Source organism: Stomoxys calcitrans, chromosome 2 (assembly GCF_963082655.1).
Source record: "Stomoxys calcitrans chromosome 2, idStoCalc2.1, whole genome shotgun sequence".
Classification (NCBI taxonomy): Eukaryota; Metazoa; Arthropoda; class Insecta; order Diptera; family Muscidae; genus Stomoxys; species Stomoxys calcitrans.
The window spans coordinates 139,045,061-139,072,666 of record NC_081553.1 but is presented as its reverse complement, the minus strand read 5'-3'; the positions used below and the strand labels follow the sequence as shown (position 1 = coordinate 139,072,666).

Here is a 27,606-nt window from a genome sequence, read left to right as displayed (position 1 = left end):
TCTAGCTTTTGAGCGTCGCGTTGCAAAAATGCAACTCTACACACAAATTCCATAAAAGCATCTCGGAAAAGTTAAAAAATTTTCAACTTTGGGGTTGTGGGCGGGCGTCACACGTGAAGTAGTGTTTTTGATTGTAATATTTAAAAAGTGTTTAACTTTTCGCGAGTTGCTTTTTTAACATTTGTATGTAGAGCTGCAAATTTCAACGCGTTGTTCCACATTCTGTTTATGGTGTTATGGTACCGAAAATTTCGCCAGAGGTGCATATTGCGCTTTAAATGTATTTTTATTGCGCGCGTTTAGTATGTTTCTCCACTTTAACAGTTTTTCGCGTGAGACAATATTTAAGGAAATTGGGACATTGATGTACCCTCTAAATTGCCACAAACGATTGCATTACCATAAACTACGTAACGCATTTGATTCTGTGCACCCTGTGTTTAATATTAAATGTCATCGTCAGTTACCCTGTGTTATATTAATCTGTCAAGTAAGTGACGTGGCCGACGTCCCCAGAGAAAGAAATTTAATTTGGGTTGGTTGGTGCATATTTTTACCTCGTAATATCGTCTGGATAAAAATTATAATTGAGAAAGCAATTACTCAATCTCTTCGAGATGACAACTTACGAGGAGTTCATTCAGCAAAATGAGGATCGTGACGGTGTTAGATTGACGTGGAACGTCTGGCCATCAAGCCGTATTGACGCTAGTCGCTTGGTGGTGCCTCTGGCGTGTCTATATCAGCCCCTTAAAGAACGCCCAGATCTACCACCAATTCAGTATGAGCCAGTACTGTGCACTAGAGCGAATTGTAGGGCGATTTTGAATCCTTTGTGTCAGGTGGATTACAGAGCCAAATTATGGGTTTGCAATTTTTGCTTTCAAAGGAACCCTGTAAGTAAATTTTAAGGAGTGTACGATCAATTAAGTATGTCTTTTTGCTTCTTTTAGTTCCCCCCTCAGTACGCCGCAATTTCAGAACAACATCAACCAGCTGAATTAATTCCTGGATTTAGTACCATTGAGTATACAATTACAAGGGCTCCGTGTATGCCACCAGTATTCTTATTTTTGGTCGACACATGCATGGACGAAGAAGAATTAGATGCTTTGAAAGACTCATTACAAATGTCGCTGAGTCTTTTGCCACCAAATGCTCTGGTTGGGCTTATCACTTTCGGCAAAATGATCCAAGTACACGAATTGGGGGCAGAAGGTTGCTCGAAGAGTTATGTGTTTCGTGGAACTAAGGATTTGACTGCGAAACAGGTACAAGAAATGTTGGGCATAGGTCGCTCCAGCGCTGGAGGTGCTCCTGGCGCTCCAGTTGGTCCCGGAGGTCAACCGATGCCTGGACAGCAACAACGCATGCCTGGTGCTCCAGGGCAACATGCTGCTGTTCCGCCAGCCAATCGTTTCTTGCAACCTATTTCGAAGTGTGACATTGCACTTGGCGATTTGTTGAGTGAACTTCAGCGCGATCCTTGGCCTGTGCCTCAGGGCAAGCGCTATCTCCGTTCAACCGGAGCTGCCTTGGCCATTGCTGTGGGATTACTAGAATGTACTTATCCCAATACTGGTGCCCGCATCATGGCCTTTGTTGGTGGACCTTGCTCTCAGGGCCCTGGTCAAGTGGTCGATGATGAACTAAAACACCCAATCCGTTCACATCATGACATTCACAAGGACAATGTTAAATTCATGAAAAAGGCCATTAAACACTACGACGTGCTGGCTCTTCGTGCAGCCACTAACGGTCATTGTATTGATATTTATTCATGTGCTTTGGATCAAACTGGTCTAATGGAAATGAAGCAGTGCTGTAATTCCACCGGGGGTCATATGGTCATGGGAGATTCATTTAATTCATCGCTTTTCAAACAAACCTTCCAACGTGTATTTGCTCGAGATGCCCGTACCGATTTAAAAATGGCTTTCAATAGCACCCTAGAAGTAAAATGCTCTCGAGAGCTTAAAATATCTGGTGGCATTGGTTCATGTGTGTCATTGAATGTGAAGAGCCCATCGGTGTCGGATGTTGAAATCGGCATGGGTCAGACAGTCCAATGGAAGTTGTGCACGCTTACTCCAAGCACAACAATGGCATTCTTCTTCGAAGTTGTCAATCAGCATGCTGCACCAATTCCACAAGGCGGTAGGGGTTGTATTCAATTTATAACGCAATATCAGCATCCAAGTGGTCAGAGGCGAATACGAGTAACCACATTGGCAAGAAAGTAAGTATGAAAATGTTTCTAGATGTTCGCATATAAGTTTTTCGCAATATGTGACTAGCTGGCCGGGAGGGCCTCGGTAGATTAGAGATTAGATGTCTTTTTAAAATTCTATCCTTTATATTATTATATGGAGGCCACCGTAGTACAGAGGTTAGTATGTCCGCCTATGACGCTGAACGCCTGGGTTCGAATCCTGGCGAGAACATCAGAAAAAATTATCAGCGGTGGTTACTCCCTCCTTATGTTGGCAACATTTGTGAGGTACTATGCCTTGCATGTAAAAACTTATCCTCAAGAAGGTGTAACTGCGACTCGCCATTCGAACTCGGCTACAAAAAGGAGGCCCATTATCATAAATCGGACAGCACTCATTGATATGTGAGAAGTTTGCACCTGTTCCTTAACGGAATGTTTATGACAAATTTGCATGAGCTGAAGCCGATGCCCAGATGATCAAGAAATCAGGATTAGAGATTAGATGGTCTTTTTCAGATTCACATGGGTGGGTGGTTATATTTTTAGGGCTGATGTTGATTTGAAATAACTTTGCTCCACTGTGTATCTTTCCTCTCAAATTGAATTAGTCTGAAATTGAGAAATGCCAAATGAAATGCAGAAAAAAACAAGTCGATTAGGTGTAGGCCGTCCTACATCTTTTACAGGGTTGGCGGCCCCAGACACTTGTCCTAATTTTGGATATTTGATTCGAACTATTCTTCCATAAATTTTTCATTTGAGTAACTTGTACATTTTAGTCTATATGTTACCTACAAACAAACATAGCGCAACACTTTCTCTTTTATATGTGTAATTCATTTCTTCAGGTATCGTAAACCTTTCATTAATTCTCTATTCTAGTTGGGCGGATGCCACTTCTAATATCCATCATATAAGTGCCGGGTTTGATCAAGAGGCGGCTGCAGTTATAATGGCGCGAATGGTGGTTTATCGTGCGGAAACCGATGAAGGTCCTGACATTTTAAGATGGGTTGACCGACAACTAATTCGTTTGGTAAGTGTTTCATTTTAAAGAGATTTTTTATATAAAGATATATATGCATATTAATGTTATTTATTTTAAATTAATCAATCAAACTGCCTTAGTGGGCTATACATTGATAGAATAATATTCCATAAAAACATTTTAATGGAGGTTTAAAAAAATTTTAGGTTGTTGTAACAGTGTGGGACACACATCCTTGCTCTGTATGAGTTGAGGCGGCTTCATCTGCGAGATCGTAATTGAGACAGAACTACTCTGAATTTATATTACGTGATTTTCTTCAATATGTTTTCCCGGTGCAGGGTTTTGTAGTCAGATCAAGGGAAGGGTTACGCGTACAAACAAAAAACTATAATTTTTTTTTGGGAGCGTTAGGTTAGGTAAGGTTGGAAAGAGGGTGCGGATATTAATCCGGCCCATGGCATTATGAAAATACAAATAAGACAATATTCGGCTTGTTATTAAGTAACGTCGAAAAAGAAACAGAAAAAGGATTTTCGCCGTCCTACCGACCGTTTCACTGTTCCACAGTGTTACCATGCCCTCGGTAACTCGTCGACCATGCCCTCGGACTGTGTCGACCCGAAAAGCTTCGGGTTAACCGAGTTTATTGATGGCAGTCCTTTGGTCTCGACGTCCTCGCGTGAACACCATACCACCTCACGCATTCCGTGATCGCCCGGATCTCCGCCTGCAGGATGGTATTATGGTCAGTCCTGGTTTCTCAATGTACACACCCAGGCCCACCCTGTTCTCTAGTTTTGATCCATCTGTATAGCATGATGGATCCGCTCCGCCTATATCAATACAACTTGTTCTCTGAACCTTATTATATTATATTATTCTTATTCTTACGTTACACTTTTTCTCCATCGTAGTCCAGCAAACTACAGAGGCGTAAGTAAGTATTGGTCTAATCACGTTCCTGTAGAGCCAGACGACTATCCTCGGAATCGAGCGTCATTTCGAGACTACGGTGCGCTCTTGACTGTGACACTTCCAATTCAGTTCATTGTCAAAGACCACTCCTAAGTATTTGACCTTATCAGATATCGAAATCGATCTATTTAGGAAACGTGATGCGTTAAATTGACCCACGTTTGTATTCCTCGTGAACAAGCAGATGTTGGTCTTTTCTGGGTTAACATTGAGACCCCTAGGTCTAGCTCAGTCGTATTCCATCTGCCAGAACCGTTCGGCCTTTTTGTATAGCTGGTTCGGATCCTTACCCCTTACAACTATTATAACACCGTTGACGTAGCAGACGGGTTCAATTACCTCCTCAGTCAGCATCCGTATTAGGTCATTTATGGAGTGGCGATAACATGCCCCCTGTGGCATGCCTTGTGTAACTTTCTCCCTCATATTTATGTCATGGGACCCGCAGTTTATCCACCTATTCCTTAGCATATAGTTTATCCAGTCTACAAGGACCCGGTCTACCCGGTACGTCGGTCGGTCCGCACATTGTTAAACGCCCCCTCGATGGTAAAGCAAACCGGCAATGTGCATGTCTTGGCATCGAAGGATTCTTCTTTTTTATGCACAACCTCGTTCAGGCAGTGTCCGCCGACCTTCCCTTGACATAGGCATGCTGTTTGTATTTGAGCAGTTCGATGGATGTCCTACTCTTTATCTTGGTAACTATAATACGTTCCATGGTTTTGAGTAGAAAGGATGTAAGGTTTATAGGTCTGTAGGCCTTTGGCGACGCATAACTTGCCTTTCCCGGCTTGGGTGGAGGCAAGGGTGGTATTCTCCCTTGCCTCCTGTCAGGCTTTCGGAGTATATGCAAGTCCTAGGCATGGTGTGAAAATATTGGCCAGATGGAGCGCAGATAGTCGGTCTCCTTCTGTTGTAACGCCAGAAATATTCCATCAGGTACGTGTGATTTAAATGGTTTGAAGCTCCTCAAGACTTCCTTTACCATAAATTCAGTAATGATAAGCCTTCGATCAACCTCATTATTCCAAGATTCCCGTATCCCGGACTAAACTAAACCATGTCGTATATTATTGTAAATTGCCAGTTTGGACATGGATTTTTTCATCTTATTGTATTCCTTGAGCCGTGTGTATTACACATCCCAGTAAACCACCGCTCTTTTACGACGTGCTTTGTTAAGAAGTCTACGGGCCTCTTTCTCAATATTGCGAATCTCCAACGTCACCCAGGGGTTTTCTTGGGCTGTTTTAATTTCTCGAAGACGACAACTATCTTCGTAAGTCTTCCATGCTTGGACAATCTAAATTATCTTCCCCGAGTCTTCTTCTGATTAGTTTTCTGAATTTTGTCAAATTGGTACTACCCCACGAAATGTAAGAATTCGCAGCGCACCCTATTAGTACCTCATTCTCGGTCTGTTTGGCTTTCCTTACCAGCCGTTGCAGCTCCGACGTAGGTGGTGGTGTCGGAGAGTCGAAAGGCAAATAAAGTGATGCCAGGTATGCTCAGTCGTCTCCCTATATCACCACCGTTGCATCGGACTTTGACAACTCTGGAGAAAAATATAAATCAATTTTTATGACAAATAACGCAGGTCCCCGGCCGAGTACCAGTGTTAGCATATAATAATTGATAGTTGATATGGTTCAGTACAGAAACTTTGTTCCTGGTGGTCCATTGCTTCTGAATTAAGGCAATATGAATCTTGCCCTTGTTGATTTTCTTCATCACAGCGTGTGTAGCAGTCTCACTCCAGCGGAGGTTTATCTGACCTCAATCATTGGTCCTCCAGTAGACTTGATCAATGCCCACCACAAGGAGAGTTCCTTCCTCCTTCTCCTCCCTGTGGAAGACCTCCCATTTCTACACGACAAAATGTAGGTTTTGCTTCATAAGACATCCATTATGCGTTCCGTTGCGAGTTTGCCGCCCTCACCCTTGATGAAGACCGTCGCCTTTGTGAGCTGGTGAATATCCATCTTTCTAATAACGGCGAGGTTTGCTCCCCAGGGAGTGTGGCTACTTCCAACGAGCTTTTAAACGGTATCAATACATTCTGCTGACGCAAAGCACAGCGTTATAATTTGTATGGATGGCCGCTGCTCATAATTTGAGCTCAACACATTTTCTGAATCGGAAACGTCACCTTTACTTAAAGGCTGGGACGAACTGTGCATCCCTCTGATTTATCCGTCTCTTCCCCATTTGTTAGTCTGACGACTGGTTGTGCGCTTGGAGCCTTACTCTCGACTACAGGTATAAAGGCACACACACCTATAGGAGAGGCAGACAACATGCTATGGTCTGATGCACCCACCGCAGCTGTTGGGTCTTTGGAGTCCAATTTAAGCCTACTCCTGAAAGGAACTCTGCGACTAAGACAAGGTGCGTGCAGAGGGATCTGGTGATGCGAGTCTTGTGGTCCCTGGTCACAATCGGGACATACATCCTGCACAGCTGCATCTGCCGGATCGTAATTGAGCCAGAACTACTCTGGTTTGCCGGAGGAGGTCAATTTCTTCCGGTGCAATGGCAGGCGGTCGTTCTTCAAGGGCCACATTCACCTGGTAGCTTTTTTTTTATTTATTTTTATTTATAAAAAGCCTTACGGCCAAATAACTATTACAAGGCAAGCTACCTGAGTAAAATTATCTATACGATATAAAAGCAGAATAAAATGTAATGAGTCGATTATAGATTGCAAATCGACTACAGCTGCGTTGCCAGGAGACAAAACCACGATGCAAAAAATAGTATAAAGTTGGAAACTTTTGTCAATTTCATTCAGTATCAGTTCAGCTTCTAAGAAATGTGTAAAAAAGTACGTAATTCGATACAAAAATGAAAATTTCTGCAACAAATTCGGCCGTTGGCAACGCAGCTGAGGTTGGGTTGCCATCCATAATCGACCCATAAATAAAAAATTAAAACAAAAAATTTATAAGTAGCGAAATTGGCTTCCCAGCCGTAATACACATGTGAACATACTTGAAATATTATAACCAAAAGAAATTAACTGGGTCAGTGTTGATAGTCAGTGATAAAATGTACATGAAGATGCAATGAAAGTCGGTCTAATTTTCTTTTAAGCGTATATTCAAATGTTCTCTCTTGTAGCGCTGGAACTCACTCTCTAGATCATGAAGATCTGCCTTGATGCTTCTGGGCGGTGGATACCTATCCACAAGATGATGATATGGATGGTCCCTGCGGTATAGTTACATATGTCTTAGCACGGGTAGGATCTTTGTTTTTTTGGTAGAGATGGTCCACATGAGAACTGAGGAGACAGCCTGTCGCAGTTCGAAGAGTGGTATTCTGGCGGGAGGAGGAATGGAAGAAAAGAAGAGGTTAAATATTGCCGAAGATATCACCGCACCTTGAGGAACTTCCTGTTTCACTGTACGGTGCTTCTACTTCTTATTCCTAAATTCCGCAAATGACTGGCAACCACACAGATAATTCGAGACCTAGCGTTTCAGGCCTGGCTGGAGGGACGTTTGGTGCTGTCCTCAAATATTTTTGTCGAATGCCTTTAATAGGTCCAGTGCCACAATGACCGCCCTATCACATACATGGCATGGGCTGATGAAGCCACGGTAAATGTGTGCGGTGATGGTATGAAAAGCAGTTGTTGTGCTGTGCAGTCTTCGAAATCATGCTCGGCGAATGGAAATTCTCGAACGAGGCTCGGGAGGAGGAGTGCCTCAAGCGTCTTGGCTACTGGTGAGAGAAGAGAGATCGGGACCTTTCCAGGCTTCAGTAGAGGGATCACTTTGCCGATCTTCCAGATATCGGACAGTTGAGGACAGTTGTTAGGTACTCGACTCCAGGTAGATCCAGATTCATCAGCATCAGTGTAGAGATTCCGCCGGGGCCCAACGCCTTGGATGATTTGGCGACACGGAGGACATTCGTCACTTCGTTCAAGGTAAATTGTGATGGCTGCCCATCGGCTCGGAGGCCACGGATACGATGACTAGCTTCCTTCCTAGCCCTGTAACTCGGGGGAAGCACACTAAATTGACGGTTGAACAACCTGGCGCATCTCTTCGGATCAGTCACCGTTACGTGGCCAAAAGTGATCCCGTCAAGAATGACTTAACAGTAGTCCACAGCTTGCCTAAACCGGTACCTAAGTTACATCGCTCCAAGTGTTCCAGCCACAAATTTCTCTTAAGTTCGTTGACTACCCTGTTTATTTCCAGATTCAGCTCGCCGAATCCGTACAACGAATCCCAACACGTTCGTCTGCGAGTACCACTGACAGCGCCGTGGAATTGGGTCGCACTTGGGGTATTCGACCGGCTGGTATAAAGCGAGTGGCTGCTGTGTTAATGATGTCTCGGAATTTCCTCTCGGCAACTAGCGCATTCGAGGGGGGTCTCAGTTCACTGAAGCGGCGATTGGTGTACACTCTGAAACCGACCCAATCGGCCTTTATCTGATTGATAAAGTCCGGCGCTCAAAACGTGGTCATTATCTAGGGGAGAATGCCATGAAACGTGCTGCGCATTAATGTCTCTAAGATCCAGACGATTATCGACAGATAGTTGCCCACCTATGTCGGGCTTGTAAGCTTGGCCATTAATTGGGTCACCACTAACAACCGGCGGTATGTACACGTTATCCCCATACACTCCATGTTGGGGTCACTAGCACCAGGCGCATGCGAGATGGGTCTATACTTCACGGAATAGTGCACCCCAAAGGCCAATACCCACCTCCATTCCTTAAGCGATCCTTACGTTGTATCCGTGACAACTGTGCAGCATGCACATCCGATTCATAAATTCACTATCTCGAAGACCTTGCCCTGCAGACGATTGCAACTTAATTGCAAAAAATATACCCTTCCCGGCACTGGTCCAGCAAAATATAGAGGCTGGAGTGCTGCTATTGGGTATATTGCCGCACGGGAGAGGTCGGGGGTCACATAGACCGACGACGATGACGCAGAAGGCGACGACAACGCTTGTGAACCACTGCTGTCTATATTCGCACAGCACTTTTACAAGATCGGAAATGTACCCAATCCATTCACCGGTTACATCTCACCGACCGATGATGATAGAGGCGATTCTGGCAAACCGAACAGAATCAGGATGCGGGTTTCTTTTCAAGCGAGAAGCATGCGGAGAAAGCACTCCGGGATGTGCCTCTTCCATGAAGAAAAAAAGAACGATCACGTACTTGGTGTCACATTTGTTGTTGTTGTAGAAGTTTGTTGTGTTCTATCCTTCGTCTGCTCGATTCTGTTGAGAAAAACTCAGGAATTCTGCGACTAAGATGGGGTGCGTTCAGAGGGATCTGGGTCTGAGTTGAGTGGGTCTGGTTGGCTAATTAAACAGGTGACGTGTAGCGTGTGATCCCTGGTCACAATCGGGACATACATCTAGCACGTCGACGTCAATACTTGCTCTGTAAGAGTTGAGGCGGCTGCATCTGCCGGAACTCAATTTAGCTAGAACTACTCTGGTTTGCCGGGGGAGGTCAATTTTTTCAGGTGCAACGGGAGGCGCTCATTCTCCAACGACTACATTTACCCAGCAGCTATTAACCGCATCTGCTTGAATTTTGTCTAGACCTGCTTGATATGCCGCTTGATCTGGAGCTTTTCTCTTGTATCGCTGAACCTCACGCCCTAGATCATGTAGATCTACCTCAAGGCTTCTGGGCGGCGGATATCTATCCACAAGATGAAGATACACACATACGTGTTTGTCGTGTGTCACATTTGTGTTGTAGTCTGGCGGACGGCGCTTCAAAAGTCCACATACTGCTCAATACTCAGCCGGATCCAAAGGTTGCCTTGTTTGTGACTTGCCACAGCCTCACTGTTTGGTCATGCAATGCCCTGTTGCAGTCAGTAGCGATAACACATTGCCTGAGACGCTTTTTGACAAACAGCTCTATTCTGGATAACAATTCCCTGGGAGTTTTTTCCTACTCCCCTTTCTCCTATTCTGAATAACAATTCCCTGGGCGTGTTTTCCCTGCTCCTTTTCCTTTTAACAAACTTTGAGAAGGGAAATATTTCCCAGGGAAAAAAGTAGCCATTCTGAATCGATATAAAGGGGAAAATGAGACGATAAAATTTGGGAATAATTCCCCCAAACAAATGGAAGTGAGTTGAGAAGAAAAAAGTAAAACAGCGTATCAGGCAGACCGCCACAGCATTCATGATGATGGAGAAGTAGAAGTAAATCTCCATACTACTTCGGCTCAATAATGATCCGGTAGGTTCAGCCAGGACGGCTGCTGGACACATTGCTGCCGAAAATGCGACTTAAGGATTTATTCCTACTCCTGTGGAGTAAATGCTGCCAAATGTAGCGCCAAGTCTTCTTTCTTTAATTGGCTATGACAGAATATTTGTTCCACTAGCCGAACGTAGAATAGCGTTCCAAGCGCCTCGATCTTCTGCGCTCATTCTAAAATCTCTGACACCAAGTTTCGAGGTGTCTCCCACAACTTGATCTTTCCATTGGGCTTTTTGTCTTCCCGGTTTGCGTGTACCACCGTGTTTGCCTTCAAAAGACTTCTTTGCTGGAGCTTCTTCATCCATTCTGACAACATGACCTAGCCAACGCAGCCGTTGTATTTTGATGCGTGTAACTATGCTATCGTCGTCATACAGCGCCAAGTATTTTTGAAAAATTGCCCACGAATATTTCATTAGGGAACAGGCAGAAGACTTCTTGGATATCATTGAGTGCCGCCCGATTCTACTCTAAGCTAAATGATAAGGGACCCCTTTTTAGTATCCTACTCCGAACGGAGTAGCGACAACTCTTTATACATATGGGTCTAAGAATATTGAAATATGAAACACATATTTTGAAACCTATGTATTGTATATTCATATACCAATTCTAGAATGCTCGTCTCTTGTCAACCGAAAAAATTTTGCAAATCTTCTATGGTGGTTTTATTTTATATTCTATTTCAACAACACTTATTACATAAATTAGACCGCAGTCTCCCAAATATATTTTTCCAACATTGTATACATATGATCTTCCCAATTAGTTTTCCATTGTCTTTTTCATACTTTTTTGAAGCTTTATTCACTATGATGTAGGGCATTAAAAATTCGACTTTGCCCGACTTCAGACCGTTCTTACTTGTTAATAGTGTTTTCAAAAATGCCTTTACCAATATTTAATTACACACTCAATTTCCTTTCTTTTTTACAGTGCCAAAAGTTTGGAGAATATAGCAAAGATGATCCCAATAGTTTCCGCTTGGCTCAAAATTTCTCATTGTTTCCCCAATTCATGTACCACTTGCGTCGATCACAATTTCTGCAGGTTTTCAATAATTCACCCGATGAGACCACATTCTATAGACACATGTTGATGCGCGAAGATTTAACTCAATCGCTTATTATGATACAGCCCATCCTGTACTCGTACTCATTTAATGGACCACCGGAGCCAGTTTTGTTGGATACGTCATCGATACAACCTGACCGTATACTCCTTATGGATACATTCTTCCAGATTTTGATATATCATGGTGAAACTATTGCACAATGGCGCGCTCTGAAATATCAGGATATGCCCGAATATGAAAATTTCAAGCAATTGTTACAAGCGCCGATAGATGACGCGCAAGAAATCTTACAAACTCGTTTTCCAATGCCGCGCTACATTGACACCGAGCACGGCGGCTCTCAGGCACGTTTCTTGCTGTCCAAAGTGAATCCCTCGCAGACACACAATAACATGTACGCGTATGGTCAGGTAAGTGTATCAAAAGGCAAAATTCCATTCCAATTCTATTGTTTTGTTTTCTTTCATTTTATTAACATTATTTATTAATTTTTTACATTTTGTTTTGCTCGTGTATTGACCCGTCGTGTTCCTAATCGAATAAAATCATTTGATTTGTATTAATTTCAAAAACAACAGCCTCCTATTGGCCAATCAATGGTATTTATGAACAATTATTTTTTAATTAACCTATGAAGCGATTACTAGTTTTAAACCTTGGGAGTTTTGGTTTACTATGCGGTGAAGGCTTTTTTCGTCAGGAATTTTTGAGAAAAATATGGTGTTGGCTTCTGGCAAAAATGTAAAATATCTGCTTATCCATCGGCGTTGACCTTTACTGGACAAATAGAAATAATTGATCTAGAAGCAAGATTAATTTTAATGGGGATCTGACCTAAAATTGCAATTGCATATGTAGTGTGTTCGATATCGCATCGATAGAATACTATATAATAGATATATATATATATACAACAACAACTATAGAGGTTTCCAACAAGAGATTTTATTTAGGCGTTCAAAGGAAAAGTTTAATTTTTTTAAATAAATTATCAGATGCCTTGTTTATAATAAAAAGGAAGTTATGCCATTTATAAAGGAAAACAATTGTCAGCCAAATGGCCCGAGGTGCGAAAATTTTGCGGTACTTTCGAACTGTGACTACGAGTTTTCACCATTTTTGTAGGGAATTTTAATAATTTCTGTGCATTGTTGAAGCGCGTATCGTTCCATTTTTAATAAAGCGAACCTCTGCAACCCTGGCGAAATTTTTGGTACCATAAAAATGATTACAACACATATGTACTTTATTGGCTAAAAATGATTAAAATTCGCCCAAAATTATAAATCGATGTTTCTCGCCATCTTGTATTCTATACAACTATTTTTCATTGGTGTCATAAATGTCTTGGCTGCAACCAAAAATTTCGCTGGAGGTGCATACTCAGCTTAATGTCAATGAATAAAAGCTTCAAAATGTAACCAACCGAAATACCGGGTTATATTTAAAATAACATTTCTTGTTGGAAACGCCTTTGCTAATTTTTTTTTAATTTTATTTAAATGTATGCATTAGGGTGATGACTTTTATGAAACTTCGTTTCCTTGCATCACATTTTGATGAGTTCTTATTTAAGATATCATAAAATCTAGCATGAAAGGCGATTCGATGTAAAAAACGATTTTAAAATTTCACAAAACTACAATTTAAAACTGTTTTCTGCGTGGCCTTTTTCAATATTTAAATGGAATAAACGCTATGTAAGTCATTGATGGCAAAAGTTCATTCAAAGTCATCGCCCTAGTATGCACAGTGTAATTATGTGATTATCAGAGGAAATCCTGTGGTTTGCTTTTACATCCCACCGTGCTATTCAAATATTTCTTTGTATATTTCATTATCCGATTTGTTTTAATTTCTATTTTCTCTTTTTTAGGATGGTGGTGCTCCTGTGCTAACAGACGATGTTTCATTGCAACTTTTCATGGAGCATCTAAAGAAATTAGCAGTCTCCTCCACCACGTGAATTTTTTGTGTAAAATTTTGGCATTATCGTTTCGTGTCAAGTCTATGCAATGTATTAGCATTTGCAGCCATTAAATGTAGGCGATTTTTATCATTGCTATACACATAATCTAAACTGGCTTCTGCGATTATATTGATTTTTTTGCCTCCAATTTGTATTTCCCATAAACTAAATTTATATAGAAATAGGTTAAGGCTGGCGTTCAGAGATTCAGATCAATATTTGTAATGCATATTATATTGACTGTAGTTATTTTAAATATTCCAATTTAATATATACAAAATCAGTAGAAGAAGAAATTTAATAGACTCTATAAGAACACAAGTTGTACTTGAAAACACATACACATACACTAATTAAAGAAGGAAACCTTGTTAAACACGAAAGGTACGATTAAAAGTTAAACCATAACAATTGAAATGTTATTTTATTGTTCACTGCTCTCAACTTGGTGCAAAGGCTTTCGAACGGGTGGGTCTAAAAAAACATGAACGAAGTTATTCGACATTCACAAAGGATTGAATCAGTCCAGGTACAATTTCTTCTTAGAGCCGCATTTATTGTGAAATTATTGCGTGGGTAGATTGATACCCAATTCTTAACTGGCGCATTAAATTATAATATTCCTCTTCGAAATACTCGAAATAAATAATCTGCTTCACGCTTTGTATTATGTGTAGTCAGTCAAAAAATTGACGTACACATGTGTCTAAAAAATAAAATGGCTATATTGCTACCATTAATATATGCATCGATCTTTGATTTTTTTGCCCTGAACTTCAATTAAATACTGAATATTTCCGGATTAAGATCGGATTCCACGACGTTAAATACACGAGAGGTACAAATAAAGCGAAAACCCTTAAAATTGCCGAAAATTCAGATCAAAAAAGTTTACGTACATAAGGAAAGCTCATATTATGTTTTGAAAACTAAACAATTCTTGCTGGAGGTGTGCATGCGAGTCATGAGTTGTCGTGTCTCGCGTGAGTCACGTGATTCGTGAGTGAGATGGAAATACAATCGCTCAATTTGTAGTTTGTAAAAGTTCTCATCTTCTTTGCACATCCACTGCACCTTGATTACTTCACAAATGTAGCCAGCATTTGGAACCACAGCTGAAAGTTTGTTTGATGTTCTCTCCAGGATTTGAGTCCAGACGTTCAGCGTCATAGGTGGACATGCTAACCTCTGCGCTACCGTTATCTCCTATGTCAAACAATTCCATCAGTAAAACAAAGTTTTGTGTTTTTCGTTTTCTTTGAGAAGTTTTTTCATTTTTTTTTCAAACGGCTTGATCAGATATATACAGGAAGTTAAATGTTTAGTTCCATAAGAACTTAAGGCCCCATAGCAATTAGATCGACCCTGGCTCTGCATTCTTTGGTAGTGGACTTAAGACATTTGAATGACGTGGGTTTTCAGGGGCATGTGACTCAGTTGTTGATGGTGCTTAAAACTGGGCTAGATTCTTTGTCCAAGCATCCTTGTTCATATCCGTTTAAAAGAGCTCTTGAATGACATGAACGATTTTGGAGAGGAGAGTCTCAGTGAGGAGCCAGGTGACACTGGCTCTTAATTAAATTGTGAGTGTCAGTGATACTCGAGATGACAAGGCGAGTTATTGGCGCCTTCAAATAACCAATGGCCAACATCAGCGTCTGTTCCCAGGTTAGGGGAGGCTGGATGCGAGCGTCGGATCTGGGAGCAAGCTGCTCGCCACAACGAGGAATACATGTCCAATCCCACAAAACCAGACCCGACCCCGGAAAACTAGGAGAATAACTATGAGAAACAGGAATAGTAAAAACGGACCCCCCCAACGTTGACGACCCACGCAAACGAAAAAGGACCCTGATTTACAGATCCGCACCTGGAATGTCCGCACTCTCTATAGAGAAGGTGAATATTGCAACGTTGGCGGATGCATTAAAGAAGTACAGGTCCGATATTACCGTCTTACAGGAAGTGCGATGGACTGGGAATGGCATCACTACAACACCAAACGGTGACGAACTATGCTATAGCTGCCATAACACGAGGCTTGAATTTGGCTGGGGTCGGAGACTGAAACGCCTTGTCTCCAGCTTTACTCCGGTGGATGAGAGGATAGCCACAATTCGCATAAAAGCCAAATACTTCAACATCAGCCTTATGTGTGCCCATGCCTAGAGGGAGAATATGACCGCTGAGCCGCCCATGATATTAAAATCGTTCTGCGAGATTTTAATGCGAAGATAGGGAAGGAAGACATCTTTGGTCCAACAATCGGAAAGTTTAGTCTCCACGGGATAACGTTCAATAATAGGTTGAGAGTGATAGATTTCGCCGCGGCAAAAAACATGGTAGTTATTAGCACCAGATTTCGACATAAAAATATTCACAAGGCCACATAGCTGTCACCCGATCAAAACACGAGGAACCAAATTGATCACGTTGTGCCAGATGGAAGGCACAGCGTGTCAGATGTACTGTATAATCCGTGGAGCGAATAAAGATTCGTATCATTACCTTGGTGCAGCAAAGGTTCGCACCCGTTTGAACATGGTAAGGAAAGTAAGATCTGACACTGCACGGAAGTTCGACACGGAAAAGCTGCAAACACAACAAGTGTCAGAGGCATACTTCACTCGACTAACCCAACTGCTCGATGAAAGCACTCCTTGTTCCGATTATATAATGGCGCAGGGGCAAACCATTGCCCACCACATGGAAAATGCCGCGAAATCTGTACTTGGGTACCGAAAGCCTCTCCCAGGAAACGCATGGCAGGACCAAGCGTGTCGAGATGCTACTGAAGCCAAGAATGCGGCATATAGAGCAACTCTGCTATCAGTAGTAACGCGCCAGATGAAGGAGAGGTATTGAGAGAAAAGGAGAGAGGTGAAACGTCTATTCCGCAGAAAGAAAAAGGAAATGGAAAGACGTGAGTATGAGCGAATTGAAATATACAGGATGGCTTTGGTGCAGGCACATCCTCCTGCCGACACAAAGGAGGAAATCTGTTAACTGACACAGATAGCGTGCTGAGGTTATGAAAAGAACATTTTACCCAACTGCTAGTGTCCGACGTTGGCGGGGAAGAGGATACTTGCAGAACCAATCAATGATGATGGCATAGAATGTTTGCCTCCTAGGCAACTAGAACACTGCCCTCGGATGTGCTAGTTGCCGAGAGGAAATTCCGAGACATCATTAACGCAGCAGCCGCTCGCTTTATACCATCCGGTCGAATACTCCAAGTGCGGACCAAGTTCTTCGCGCAGGCAGTGGTACTCGCAGACGAGCGTGATGGGATTCGTTGCTTGGATCCCACTAACCCCAGAATCAGCGGGGTGAATCTGGAAATAAATAGGGTAGTCAACGAACATAAGCGGAATTTGTGGCTGGAACACTTGGATCAATGTAACTTTGGCAACGGTTTAGGCAAACTGTGACTGATCCGAAGAGATGCGTCAGATTGTTCAATCGTCATTTTTTTGTGCATCCCAGCCTTGTGTAACCGAACAGATAAAGAAAATTGAGAAAGTTGGGAACCACAACTTTGAGATAGTCAGTAACTTTATCTACCTCGGCACCGCCGTTACCGAAACGACTGAGACCCTTCGAAACTTGGTGTCAGAGATTTTAGAATGAGCGCAGAAGATCGAGGCCTTTGGAACGCTATTCTACGTTCGGCTAGTGGAACAAATGTTCTGTCATTGCCAATTAAAGTGAAATGTTAAAGTGAAAGTTAAGTTAAAGTGATTATTGTAGCCGTTGTGTGGAGCGGACGTGTTTTTATTTCGCTCAACAAAGAAAAAAAAAATATATCCGTATCTCGGAATAGGTACTACATATTGCGACTATATTTTTAAAGCCATTTGGAGTAGGCTAGAAATGAACTCCAAAGACCCAACATCTGCGGTGGTGGCGTCAGACCGTAGCGTGTTGTCCTTCCCTCCTTTAGGCGTGGGTGCCTTGGCACCAGACTAATTAATGAGGAAGAGACGGATAAACCAGGGGGATGCACAGTTCGTCCCCAGCCTTTAAGTAAAGGTAGTGTTTCTAACTCGGATTTAGACAGCGACGTTGTCAATGAAACAGTCGTCGCGGCCGAATCGTGAGATGAGGGCATCGGGATGACGACCGAAGTGAGAGATGGCTTTGTTAAGCTCACACGCAGACCAAGAAAGCGATCTGGTGCACGACGAGACAGAGGAGGAGGAAGTGCAGGATGCTGGAAGGGATAGAACTGACATTCCAAGCACTTCTACGGAAGCTGGAAAAAGAATCAGATCTCGCGAAGGGAATAACACTGCTAAAATGCTGAAGAAGAAACAGAGCTCCCTGCTTTCAAGTACTCTGGGAAAACTAAGCCAGCCAGGAGATTCCAGACTGTGTCCTGCGGAGGTAGACAAAGTCGGAACAGGAACGAAGGAAGCGCGCGGCCCCTGAGTCTTCATAGAGGACTAGCCATCACGGAAGGGGAAGATGGTCGATGAAAATGGTAAGGAGCCGCCGTCTTACGCCAGAGTGGCAAGGAAGCACAACAGAGATGAGCTGACTTACGCAGTCATCAATATCGGCTGTGCATCCGATAGGATTCCAACAGGTCTTCGGTCCCAAGTGGGGGATCTGGTTAATGATCGGATTTTCGAACATGTGTGGAACTTTGTAGAGGGTCCACCCATACAAATGATAAGCTGCGAGTATAGAAGGGACATATTTACGCTGCGTTTTGCGTCGGCGGAATGAATTGATACCGTCAAACAGATCGTCAGAGGTATTTACGCTCTCTGGGAGGTCGCAAAGTTCGACCTGGTGAGAAAGATGGATATCCCCCAGCTCACAAAGGCGATGGTCTTCATCAAGGGATGGGGCAGTAAATTTGCAACGGAACGCATTGGGATTCTTGTGAAAGCAAAACCAAGGTTTGGTCGCAGAGAAGTGGGAGGTCTTCCACAGGTAGGAGAAGGAGGAAGGAACTCTCCCTGTGGTTGGCATTGATCATGTCTCTGTTTGGCTAAGGACTTAAGGCATGGCCCACTACGGGTGCAAAGCTGTCTTTCAAGATTTGGAAGACTAGGATAGGCAGAAATTTTCATTCTGCGACATCAGGCCGTGCAGTGGCAGGTGACTTAACACCGCCCAACGAACGGGGGGCTGACAACGCAACAATCACTGCTTCTCAATATTGGAAATGCTATGATAAGCAAAGATCCTAATACTAAAATATCAAGCAGTGTAGTGGCGAGAAACCCAACACAGCCTTACACAGCTTAAAGATTTGGAATACTGGGATAGGTAAAGGTCGTAATATTGAAACATTAGGCAGCGCAGCGACAGGAGTCTCAATGCAACCCAACGAAAAGGAGCCGATGATGGTACCATCACCTACTCCCAATAATCCCATTTACTTAAGATTTAGAAGACTAAGATAACCAAAGATCCTTGTACTGAAACATCAGGCAGTGCAGGGAATGACAACTCAATACGGCCTAACGAACAGGGACCATACGATGGAACCATTACCGAATTTATAAACACTCGGAAGACTAGACTAGGCAAAGAACCTAAAACGATGACATCAGGCTGTGCAGTGACAGAAAAGTCAATGCAGTTTAAAGATCAGGCAGCAGACAATAAGATCATCCCAAGATGCCCACTTACTGGAGAACCAATGATTAAAGTAATCCAGGTAAACCTCCACCGGAGCGAGACTGTTAAACACGCTCTGATGGTGAAGATCAGCAAGGGCAAGTATCATATTGCCTTAATTCAGGAGCCATGAACGACCCGGAAAAACTACCAATTATTCTATACTAACACTGCAACACATTTGTCATAAAAATTTTAATTATATATTTTCCCCAGAGTTGTCAACGTCGGTTGCAACAGAGACATGGAGACGGTGGAGCATACCTGGCATTTCTTTATCTGCCTTTCAACTCTCCGACAGCGCCAACCACGTCGGAGCTGCAACGGCTGGTGAAGAAGCAAAACAGACAGGAAACGAGGTACTAATATTATGCGATGCGAACTATCACCACATTTCGTGGGGTAGTACCAATACTAATAAGCGGGACCAAGCCCGGGTAGAATCCTTGAATACTAACTAATAACACTTAATATTGGTAACACCGCTACCTTTGTTAATAGGATTAGGGAGGAGGTATTAGATGAGACGATGTGTTCGGAAGATCTAATCGATGAGGTTCAGGATTGGAGGCTCTCCATGGAACACTCTTTCTCTGACCATCGCTACATTAGGTTTAGAATAGCACGGTCAGCGCCGAATCCGATAAGCTTCCGGAATAAGTTGAAAACCAACTGGTCAAAATTCGGAAGGCTGCTCAGAAGAAGACTTGGGCAAGATAATTTAGATTGTCCAAGCATAGAAGACATTGACGAAAATGTCACTGCACTGGTGGGGTTCTTCGAAGATAATTTTCCTCTTCGGGAAAAGTAATCAGCCCAAGAAAAACAATGGATGGAGATTCGCAATATTGGGAAAGAGGTCCGCAGAGGTCCTGCCAATATTTTCACAGCGTGCCTAGGACTTGCATATACTCCGAAAGTCTGGCAGGAGGCAAGGGTGGTGTTAATACCCAAGCCCGGCAAGGCAAGTTATGCGACACCAAAGGCCTACAGACCCATAAGCCTTACGTCCTTTCTACTCAATACCATGGAACGTATTGTGGACAACATGGTAAAGAGTAGGACATCCAGCGAACTATTGAAATACAAACAGAATGCATATGTCAAGGGAAGGTCGGTGGAGACTGCCCTGCACGAGGTTGTGCATAAAATAAACACTGGCGGTATGCATTGACATCGAGACGCCTTTTGACAATGTGCGGACCGATACATTGATCCCATCCTTAGACCAGTACCGGGTGGACCCGGTCCTTAGAGACTGGATAAACCATATGCTAAGGAACAAGTGGATAAATTGTGTGTCCCATGGCATAAATATAACGGGGAAAGTGGCACCAGGCACGCCACAGGGGGTATTTTATCGCCACTCCTATGGGTGACCACCATAAATAACTCTTGAGGATGCTGACTGACGAAGGAATTTGAACCCGTCTGCGACGCAGACGATGTTATAATACTTCTAAGGGATAAGGATCCGAACGAGCTATGCAGAAGGGCCGAAAGAGTCTTGCATATGACATATGACTGGGCTAGACCCTGAGGTCTCAAAGTTAACCCAGAGAAGACTGAAATATGCCTGTTCACCCGGAAAACGAAGGTGGGCCAATTTAATGCACCACGTTTCCTCAATAAGACGATTTCGATATCTGACAAGGTCAAATACTTAGGTGTGGTCTTGGATAGGAAACTGAATTGGAAGTGTCACATTCAGGAGCGTACTAAGAAGGCTCACAGATGTTGGGCCCACTAGACTAATACTTACTTACTCCTCAGTAGTTTGTAGTGTGAACATCTTTACCGACAGTAAAATTGCCATAAGGGCAATAACAACCAGGACGGTAAGGTCACGAACAGTCTTGCAGTGCAAGAAGGAGATTAACGCCTTCTCTGAGGATGGCAAAATCCGCATCGTTTGGGTGCCGGGCCATAACGGAGTAAGGGGAAATGAAAGGCCAGACGATTTGGCGGTGAAGGTCAGAGGTCTGCCGTCAATAAACTTGGTTAACTCGAAGCTTTTCGGGTCGACGCAGTCCGAGTTAAGGGAGTGGGTGACGAATGCGTATGCAACATTGTGGAACAGCGAAAATCCTATGGGGTGATCCAGATCGTGAGAAGACGAGGCCATTACTGAAAGGAAGAAAGAGGGAGGTCAGTATAGCTATTGGTATCATAAAGGGACACATAGGACTACGAGCTCACTTATGTAAAATCGGTGCGGCAAGAGATAGCACGTGTAGGACATGCGGAGATGTTGAGACGTTGGAGCCTTTCTTTTGTCATTGCACGGCTTTCGAATTTAGGGGAGTGTTATTGACAACAATTAGGGATTTCATAAGTAGCACGGAGTTCCTAACTTAAAATTTTCTTTTTAGAGGTTACTTTATAGTTTTTAGAGCACACAACAAGCCGATTACTGGCTAAGGTGTATGCCCATAGTGGCATGGGCGGATTAATATCTGCACCATCTTTTCAACCTAACCAAACCTAAAGTGAAGTTGAATTGCATGTAACTTGAATGGTCAATGCCTTGCCGTTATTCAGGTTTGTCTGAACTTGTTGAATGCCACATAACGTTCAACCTGTTTATACTATGTATTTTTCAATATTTTACTATAACAGGTATTTATGAATGGGCGCATCTTATTTTACGAAGGCTATATACCTGAATTAGCACATGTATGTCGCAAATTTTTCAAAACTTTCAAATTAATAACCCCTCATAAATGTGGTTTCTGTAACAAAATCATTCCCAACAGGTAGCCAACGGAAAAACACACATTAAAAAAATGCGCTTTCCTTTTCCTCCTCAAATTGAATGTAAACGGAGTGGCTATAATAAAAAACCCAAAGGGCAATTCAGCATAAATTTATGAGAGCTTATTAGTGTCCTATCACAATCATAAAAATGACAAAACTTTTATTTTCCACTAATTTGCTTTACATCGAAGTATTATAAAAAGTCGTCAAAGATTTTCCGAAGACGAAGTAAAGTAAGTAAATAGGCTTTAAAAAAATTTAAAATTTAAAATTTTTAACAAAAATATAATTTCAAAGGTGTTTGGCGTGACCTTTTTTAATATTTAAATGGAATAAACGTTATTTTAGTAATTAATAGGCAAAAGTTCATTCATTCGTGCAAAAGGAAATAATATTTAAGAGAAAAAAAGTCATCACCATAGAGGTCATATCGGGTTTGGGAGCATTTTGTACATAAAGTACAATTTTGAGCTTTAACACTCACACCAATTCTCGCATTGATATTTCCGCTAATGGAAATAGCCATGGTGGTGGGTACCTCAGATTTGCCTGGTAAAAAATAGCGTGTTTTGCATTAATATAATCAAATGTTTTTTGTTGTCGTTGTAGTCACATATTTCAATGTGGAGGTAGCGATCCTCGTCAAGCTGCTATATGTGAGTGCACCTTCCGGACCACAGAACCGATCGCCGCAGGTACGTGATGGCCATTGGTTATTTAAAGCGTCAATAACTCGCCTTGTCATCATAGGCACTCAGTTCTTAAGCCAGAGCCGGTGTTGCCAGGACTCTTAGAAACTCTTCACTCGATACCGCTGGTTGTCCCCAACTACATTTGCAGCTACTCTGTATGGATCAGAGTGTCCGTAGTCTGTTGGTAGCTCCCAGCTGAGCTTTTCAAGATAACGGTGTACATCACACAGATCGGAACATAAAGTCTCAGCCTGTGTGATGCTCAGTTATCCCGTGGCGGGAGTTTTTGGTCTATCAAAGGTAAAAAGGGTATTATGTTTTTGTAAACAATGCGAAAAAAATCACATTTTACCTCTTTGTGATTTAAAAACTCGTTTTAGTTTCTTTTAATACGATTGTTATTAATCTTTACGTTTATTATCGTTTATTAGCATTTTGTTGTTTGTTTTTGGAGTAATGGGGGTTTTACATATTTGTTTTTTTTTTTTACATCAATTTAACATTTATGGGAGTTAGGTTGTATTGCTATGGATGAACTTTGAGGCCAGTTTCATGCGACCAGAATTCAGCTAACTTTATTCAGTATCGACGGAATTGTAAAGTTGTTTATATTTACTGCCACGCCCATAACTGCCGCTACCTCCACTTGAGCTAAGAAGCATTTCATGCTGCTTCTCACGTAAAATCTATGGGTAAAAATAATTCACATTAAAATCGAACTCACTTGGTTTTTATCTATTTTTTAACCTTAGGATCATATTTGTAATAGAGATACACGAGAATAGGCCCATAGATGATGTTGAACACTCCCACAATACGCATGAGCCAGGCAAAGCCAAAAAGTTGAGCCAATTCACCTCCGATAAGTGGTGCCAAACAGTAGGCCAAACTAACAGAAGTTTGTTGTATGGCATAAACACTGCCATAGCTGCTCATCGAGTGTCGAGACCTGACATCAGTTGGATCCATATTATCATCCGCTGATAGAGTAGCATCGACAAATGTGGCCAACAGAGGCACTAAAGCAGCATCAATAATACCAATGCCTAGACCCAAACCAAAATGTGGTAACAATAGCTGTGCCACAGTGGTAGCTGTGGGTATCTGTAAAAAAATTAAAAAAATAGAAATATCTTACAAAGGTTGGTACTATATTCGATTTTCGCGGTGAAAATTCATACAAAAAAATTGTCTGCGCTACGGTGGCCTCCAATTTTGGCATAGTCTTTCCAACACACACAACCAAAACTCGTTGACAGATTGTACACGCCGCGTGAAAAAATTGTACTCAGCTGTTTACGGTACACTACCTGGTAATTACGCTACGGTGGCCTCCAATTTTGGCATAGTCTTTCCAACACACACAACCAAAACTCGTTGACAGATTGTACACTCCGCGTGAAAAAATTGTACTCAGCTGTTTACGGTACACTACCTGGTAATTACGCTACGGTGGCCTCCAATTTTGGCATAGTCTTTCCAACACACACAACCAAAACTCGTTGACAGATTGTACACTCCGCGTGAAAAAATTGTACTCAGCTGTTTACGGTACACTACCTGGTAATTATGTCATGGCATAATTACCAGGTTGTGTACTGTAAGCAGCTGAGTAAAATTTTTTCTTACGAAGTGCACACAGTAAGAACCATAACACATACAAACAACGAAAAATGGCGCGAACTAGTAACATACTGAACATCAGAGTCGCACTAATTACTGATTTCGACAGATAGTGTACTCAATATTTTGTTGTTGGGCAACTGCCACTACCAGTAAATTAATATATCTCGGTATAGACATGAGCTTTAAGACAGCCCTACAAAAATAGTCTAATGGCGTTAAATCGCACGAACTAGGCGACCAATTGGCCGGTCCCGAACGTGAAATAAAATGTTCACCGAACTCGCCTCTCAATAAGTCCATTGTTAGGCGTGCTGTGTGACATGTGGCACCGTCTTGTTGAAACCACATGTCATCCAAAATCGTCAATTCTGCTTACTAACGTACCCATTGAGGCAAAGATGAGCTTCGTCGCTGAAAAAGAAGAAGCGCGCAATGAATTTCTTAACAGAGCACGCATTTTGATAATAAAATTCAAAATTTTGCAAGAGTTGTTACTTTGTAAGACGACTCATGGTTAAATTATAGATCAAACTGAAGATATTTGACGGTTTTAACCAGTCTTGCCAAAAAGATAACCGTTAAAAATCACCCTCTACTTTGAGTGTCAAAGCAAAAAAAAAAAAAATTTAGCTCCATAGGCTTTTCCTATAAAACCACCAAGATGGCTGGTTTAAACAATTTTCACTTGGGTATAGTAGCGGTGGACACATGGAGAGGCGAACTAATCCAGGGTTTGTGAAAATGAGGAGTTGTAGGCGGTTGATCAACAATTGTGGCAATGCCCTGGGGAAGGACAGGATTATGGCTAAACGAACACCTTTTTTTGTCTGAATTATCTTCTCACCATTCTTGACTATAGTCAATAATATAGTATAGTATACTTACTATATTCGGTATAGGCGCTTGAAAAGACAGCTGAGGGAACATTTCCAGTTCGCCAGGCATTGTACTGCCGTAAATTTTATCTGTGCTTTCCTGAGCTTTCTGAATCTTTTTTCGAGGGCGAGATAATGAACCACCGCGGATCACCGCGAGGACAGGATACGATTGGTTATTTAAAGGCGCCAATAACACGCCTTTTCACATTGAGTATCACAGGCGCATCGGGTGTGTATGTCAGTCACTCAATTCCACTATCTGCAATCTGTGGACGCGTTCGGTAGCTCTCAACTGATGTTATTTGTATACTGTTCAGAATTTAAAGTAACCTTTTTATATTTTAACAAAGCATACATTGCATCATGTTTTATGAATTTTCTCTGATGTTTTGATACCTTTTGTTATTTTGTAACAAAGCAAGCATTGAATTTTGGCTTTGTTTTAATTTTTTATTGTATGCATCAAGGCGTATTAATCAGGTGGACGCATCAACCCAACTGAGAAAAGTTGATATGTCAACTCATTTTGGAATTCGCCGTACAAAAATATAAACTTCAAAATAAATATTTTATAAATTGTGTTTGCTGCTGTTATGGTTTTTAAACTTAGGGTATATAATGGCACGCGTCTAGCAACCTCATTCACTAGCAGTTTCACTCAGGGAACTTAGGTCTATTGTGTCGCCCCCGAAATATTCAAAAAGCCCAGAAGAATATTGATAAAATGTACGTCATTACAATGCCAGACATTAAAATGAAGGCGATCTGGAAAAGCTCCCTCCAATTTCCCATTCAAAGCTTTAGTAGTCAAGAATGGCGAAAGGACTATTGTATGACGATAATTTAGACAGAAAAATAGGGTTTTGTGTAGCCATAATCCTGCACCTATTCTTCCAATTTCAGAGCAGTCTCACACTAGGTGCTCAACCGTCTATGAATCCTCGTCATCTCCACAAATCAAGCTTAAGTCCGCCATGTGACCAACGCAAGATCAAAGTGCTGACATTGCAATGGCTTTTCAGGACATTCAGTAGTGAGAGCGGCAGCTTCATCACATCTAAGAGAGGTCCCCTGAACATACCTAGTATTTTGGCAGCATACTATATACACTCTGAACAGCCACACACAATGTTGACAACGTTATCTTTGTAGCAAACAAACTTTAACTGTCCTCTTCAAATGACCTGAAAATCCGACAAATATCCAAGAGCAAAAAAGGGGTACACAACCCCACCTTGTGGTGATTAAGCTCTAATCACAATCTTCCTATTTGAGTCATTCGTTACCATTCGCTTGGTAGCTATCTACGGCAACAATAACCTTATGAAAACTATTTAAACCAGCCATCTTGGTGGTTTTGTGGGTTGTTATTGTAGCCAAATCTTCGTGTGGAGGTGGCGATCCACGTCAGGTGAGCCAGCTCGTTCCGGTCCAAAGGATATCGAGCATCATAGGCACTCAGTATTTGTGCAGGAGTCGGTTCCGCCCGGCCTCTCACTAAGACTCTCCTCTCGATACCGGTCTCGACAGATGGTAGCTCGAAGGAAATCTTTTCGTGAACACCACACAGATCGGACCTCAATGTTCCAGCCAGTTTTGTGGATAGAGCTTCTGGAGCTAATTAGAATTCTGAACATTTTTAAATATGTGTTTTCTTGCTTGACACTCAAGAATTAGTAAACTTATTTCTCCTTGCTCTGATTGGTCGAAGCAAATTTGCCAAAAATTTTAAATGTCAGGGCGAATCGAGTTTTCTTCGCCTTGTTTACAAATTTTGATATATCAAGTTCCCAAAAAAGATTCCTTGTTGTAGCAATTCGCCGATGTGGCCACCTTATTAAATACCCCTTGGTATGCATATTGATTTTAACAAAGCAAGTCTTGACTTTAAAATTAGTTTTAATTTTTTCATTATGTTAATAATTGTTGGAAAGCGTAGAAAGGCCTGATTATGCTCTCGTAAATGTAGAACAAATGTATCGTAAATGTAAAGAGGCAATTATGCTTATTACAAATCGTAGCATTTGACATTTCAAACAAAACAATTTTTTTAACAAAAAAAAAAAACAAGACTTGAAGCTGAGAGAGGGTTTAACGTCGAAGAACTTCAGGCATAACTCAAGGGCAGGTCGGAGAAGACGGCCCTCCACGCAGTGATGTGAGAAGTTCAGACGTCTTTCCAACTGAAGTAGTACGCGATAGCGACCTTTTCGAATATTGAGAGGGGAGGAGATGGGTCGGCAGTCACAGCCCTGAGCCGCACGGGGAGACAGAATACGGCCAAATTTCCCTTCTGAATACTATGGATGCGGTGGGCGGACTGATGACGGTTTAAGGAGACAGGGAGGGGATTTACAGTTTTCGGGAAGGGATTTACAGTTTTCGAAATCAGTTATTGTTGCTGATGTTGTAGCCACATTTGTATGTGAAGGTAGCGATTCTCGTCAAGCTCGTTCCGGTCATCGACTTCCGCGGGAACGTTATGGCCATTGGTTATTAAAAGACATCACTGGATCGATCGT

The 27,606-nt window shown here is 42.2% G+C and overlaps 2 protein-coding genes across 3 annotated transcripts in view; one reads left to right on the top strand and one right to left on the bottom strand.

The window, feature by feature from the left end:
* Positions 1-486: 486 nt before the first annotated feature.
* LOC106085583 (protein transport protein Sec23A) lies at positions 487-13,896 on the top strand. Of its 2 annotated transcripts, XM_013249893.2 has the most exons (6): positions 487-896; positions 954-2,239; positions 3,098-3,251; positions 11,387-11,935; positions 12,104-12,124; positions 13,402-13,896. In XM_013249893.2, the coding sequence occupies exons 1-6, from the start codon at positions 618-620 to the stop codon at positions 13,489-13,491; spliced, it is 2,379 nt and encodes a 792-aa protein (XP_013105347.2). In that variant the 5' UTR covers positions 487-617; the 3' UTR covers positions 13,492-13,896. The 2 variants fall into 2 exon arrangements, with proteins under 2 accessions (XP_013105347.2, XP_013105348.2); XM_013249894.2 differs by lacking the exon at positions 12,104-12,124.
* A 9,064-nt stretch (positions 13,897-22,960) lies between these two features.
* The window catches only part of LOC106085571 (synaptic vesicular amine transporter), a 49,689-nt gene continuing 45,043 nt past the window's right edge, over positions 22,961-27,606 (bottom strand). The window contains exons 7-8 of the mRNA XM_013249879.2: positions 23,328-23,684; positions 22,961-23,266 (exon numbers count right to left, since the gene is read on the bottom strand). Of these exons, the coding sequence (XP_013105333.2) occupies positions 23,156-23,266; positions 23,328-23,684 (468 nt within the window). The 3' untranslated portion in view covers positions 22,961-23,155. The remainder of the gene's footprint in view (positions 23,267-23,327; positions 23,685-27,606) is intronic.